This window comes from Ursus maritimus, unplaced genomic scaffold (genome assembly GCF_017311325.1).
Source record: "Ursus maritimus isolate PB19 unplaced genomic scaffold, ASM1731132v1 scaffold_15, whole genome shotgun sequence".
Taxonomy (NCBI): Eukaryota; Metazoa; Chordata; class Mammalia; order Carnivora; family Ursidae; genus Ursus; species Ursus maritimus.
In genome coordinates this window covers 195,764-199,601 of record NW_024423897.1, presented here as the reverse complement: position 1 = coordinate 199,601, position 3,838 = coordinate 195,764, and the positions used below count along the sequence as shown (strand labels likewise).

The 3,838-nt window shown below is 60.6% G+C and overlaps 2 protein-coding genes across 2 annotated transcripts in view; both read right to left on the bottom strand.

Moving 5' to 3' along the window:
• PFN3 (profilin 3) overlaps positions 1 to 731 on the bottom strand; it is a 1,017-nt gene extending 286 nt beyond the window's left edge. The window contains 1 exon segment of the mRNA XM_008692314.2: positions 2 to 731. Coding sequence (XP_008690536.2) covers positions 2 to 203 — 202 coding nt within the window. The 5' untranslated portion in view covers positions 204 to 731.
• Positions 732 to 1,442: 711 nt separating this feature from the next.
• LOC121102774 (coagulation factor XII-like) lies at positions 1,443 to 3,836 on the bottom strand (the record flags this gene model as incomplete). The annotated part of the gene is made up of 7 exons (XM_040630607.1): positions 1,443 to 1,755; positions 1,840 to 1,988; positions 2,522 to 2,671; positions 2,771 to 2,907; positions 3,119 to 3,341; positions 3,438 to 3,640; positions 3,742 to 3,836. Coding segments are annotated over 7 exons (978 nt in total), but the record flags the coding sequence as incomplete, so codon positions are not given.
• Between the last annotated feature and the right edge of the window lie 2 nt (positions 3,837 to 3,838).

The following is a 3,838-nucleotide window of genomic DNA, read 5'->3' as shown; positions in this document are numbered from 1 at the left end:
CCTGCCACGCTCAGGCCGGCCTGCAGGAAGGTGCGCCGATCAGGCCCTGTGAGCACACCCACCTCTTGCGGTGATATGGCAGCCAGAAGGCCTCCTGGACGCGATGCCCACACGCAGCGATTGTCTGAGTGGCCCACGATGGCCACATCGTCAATGCGCTGGTCCCGCAGCACCGCACTGATATAGCCTTTCCAGTCTCCCATTCCGGCTCAGAGTGCGCCCCTGGCGTCTGGGCGCGCTTTCATGGGATATCCGACTGTTCCACGTGTCTGGAACCCTGGACACTGTGACGCACATAGGGGCGGGGTTGTGACATTGAGGCGTGGCAATGTCACAGAGAAACTATGTACACTGCAGAATGTATACGTGGGGTGAGGGGAAGGCCTGGTGAAGTTGTAAAGTTAGCCTAAAAGAGGAAATTGCATACATCTATATAACCCTTGAAAAACCAACGTAACTGTCTCACCAAGCACAGTGTACATATGGGTTTAAGAAAAACAGGAGAGCAAGTGTGGACAGCCAGACCTCTCAGCCTTGTAACCATTCAACCCTCAGAATCCCCAGTTTGGTTCAACGCTAGGAACACCAGCCTCTCCTGGAAATCTGTTAAAGAGATTGCTGGGGGGCGCCTGGGTGGCTCAGTCGTTAAACGTCTGCCTTTGGCTCAGGGCGTGATCCCAGCATTCTGGGTTCCAGCCCCACATCAGGCTCCTCTGCTGGAAGCCTGCTTCTTCTTCTCCCTCTCCTCCTGCTTGTGTTCCCTCTCTCGCTGGCTATCTCTATCTCTGTCAAATGAATAAATAAAATCTTAAAAAAAAAAAAAAGAGATTGCTGGGTCCCAACTCAAGAGTTTCTGATTCAGCAGTATGGGAGGTAGCCAGAGACTATGTGTTTCTAACAAGTTCGCCGTTGATGTTGCTGCGGGTGGTCCAGGCACACTTTGAGCCCCACTGCCCTAGAGCCAGTGGGGGGGGGGGTGTCTTCCACATTGCCAGCTCTGAGTCCACACCAGTGTTTTAATGTTAAGTCCTTCTGACCATGGTTCTCAGCCCCCACTGCACATGGAACCACCCGGAGAGTTATAAAAACATACCACTACCCACACCCCATCCCTAGAGATACTGATTTAATTGATCTGAGGTGGATCTCAGGCATAGGTTCAAAAAGCTCCCCAGATGATTCTGGTGTAAAGGTTGAGAACCTCTGTTCTATAAACTTCAAATGTTAATAAGTTAGTTTCAAACAAGGAATGATATATGGAGTCATCTTGCTCAGGGCTTGCTTGGTACACAGTACCGCTTCGCAAACATCAACTGGACCTGAATCTCTATATCTTGCTTAAGATCTCAGTAGATCATGTTCCCTGAGGGGTGTGGACAAGTGCACCGGTTTATTGTCTGGGCATTTCCCACCTGCGCCCCTGCAGAGCTGTGCGTCTCAAGCATTTTCAAAAGCACTTTATTGAGTGCCTACTCCATGCCTGGCGCCGGGCTGACTGTGCTAAGAGGAATGGAACACAATCCTTGCCATCCATAATCATGGGCCAGCCACCCTTGCATTCCAGAATCACCCAGGAGGGAAGGACGAGTCAGGAACTGGCGTGCTCCTGGATCCAGGTCAGGTAGCTGGCCACGTCGGTGTACACACCTGGCTTGTAGCGGTCGCCGCAACCCGAACCCCAGCTGATGATACCTCGCAGGATGAGCTGGCCCTCTGCGGCCTCGTCCTCACACACTAGCGGGCCCCGGAGTCACCCTGGGTCAGGGACACGTGGCTCAGCGCCCTTGGTCTGGGGTCTGCACTTGACCTGGTGGAGGGCGCCAAACCCCACCGACTCACCTGGCAGGCGTCGGTGCCGCCCTCAAGGAATCCAGCGCAGAGCATGCCGGAGGTAAAAGAGGTTCCGTGCACGTCGTGGGCGGAGCAGCGCTCCGAAGAGATGAGCGGCACTTGCGCTTCCTGCAGGAACCTGGAATATTCCCCAGCCCCTGCGAACCGAGAGAGCTTTCCTCACACCCCTGGCGACTCTGCTTGCCGCCCGCTAATTGGCCTCTATCGCAGCAAGCCCGTGAGGAAGAGGTTGCTGTTAACACCATTTCATAGACAAGAAAATTGAGACCAGAGAGGAGCCGGGATTTGAATGCGCGGGGCGGAGCAGGACTGCTTTGGAACCCCACCCCCACTTCCCACCCAGTGTCTCTGAACAATGCTCCCCAACTAGGGAACCGACTGCCCCAATGCGATGCCGGTATCCTTGTTAGCCCTTGCATCGCAGCGCCCAGAAAGAACCGAGAGAAAGTGTGATTCTCTCTGTACCCCTTAGGAGACCTGGGGGAACCCCTCCCCCCCAGCAGTGAAGCCCAGGCCCTGGCAGGAGCAGACTGCAGAGACAAGGGCCCTGCAAGTCCTCCCAACCCACCAGGTCAGCGCCACCTGTCCCTAGTGGTACCAAAACTACGGGTTTCTCTCGCCTACCCCCGTGGCCAGATGTGCCCCCGCCGCCCCCAGCCGTTCGGCCTACCCTCGAACTGGTGGCCCCAGCCGGCCACCTCGCAGAGCGCGGCCTCGGGCTCGGCTGGGCGGGCAGGGCCGCTCGGCAGGCACACCGGCTGAACGAAAGGCGACGGGAGCGCGCAGTGGCCGTCCGCTGTCTCCTGCAGGCGCAGGAGCGCTAACGCAGGCGGGGAGGAGCGTGAGACCCGGACGCCGGGACTCGGAGCCCTTCCCCACCCTTTCCCCCCAGGGTCGCCGCCTGGGAGCCAGCACGCACCCACGTCGTGCTGGTAGGTGAGGGGCGAGAAGGCCTCGTGCAGGTGGTACGCGCGCACGGCCAGCGTCTGGCACTGCTCACAGCTCTGGTTATGGCGGTCCTGGCCGAGCACCACCGTCAGCTCCTCCGGCGCTGGCCTGCGGGCGGAGGGGTGCGGGGGGGAAGCGCGCTCAGAGCCCGCCACTGGTCTCCTGCTCCTGAGCCCCTTGCTGGGTTGCAGCTTCCTCCTGGGACGCTGGGGAAGGGTGGGGAGAGGCAGGGCCAGGGTTCGGGTGTCGCGCGGAAGCTGGGCACGTAGGCGAGAGGAGCTAGGGTCCCGGGCGGGGCGCCGGGCGGGCGGGGACTCGCCGGTTCTGCAGGCAGTGAGCCGCAGTCAGCACCCAGCAGGAGGCGATGAGGCTGCCCGCGCAGAAACTGTGGCGCCAGTACAGCGCGGCGATGTAGGGGTGCGCCCCGGGCAGGGCCACCAGTCCCCCGACGACGCGGCTCATCGAGGACAACCGTTTCCGGAGCCGCTGTCCGCAGCCCGAACTGGGCACAGGAGTGGGCTGCTCCGGGGTGGCGCCCGAGGCTGTGGGAGCAGCCCAGGCTGAGTGCTGGGCCACCCACCAAGGGTTGGAAGGTCGCTCGCCGTACGCCCTCCGACTTCCCGCCCCTTCCCAACTACCTGGGGTCGGGGGCTGAGGCTTCTGCAATGCTGAAAGCGAGGGCAAGGGAAGGCCCGGGTACCCAGTGGGGACCCGGGTTGGAGACAGGCTCTGAGGAGCCGTCCCGTTTGGGGCCTGGCACCGTGCCAGGCGGCAATATTCCCAGCTCAGCCGGTCGCCACTCCACACGAAGCACCACGGGCGGGTGTCATTGTCCGGGTTCCTATAACCACGGAGGGGGCGCTGTTAAAGCGCGAGGAGCCCCAGAGGGCCCTGGGGCAGAGGGGGACGCCCTACCCGCCCTACCCGCCCCACCCACTGCACCGGCAGAAGGCATGGTTGCCTAGTCCCCAGTTAAGCGCTTGCTCTGCAGTCACTTTCTGATAGGTGGCCTCTGAGGCCCACGGTTGACACCGGGCGC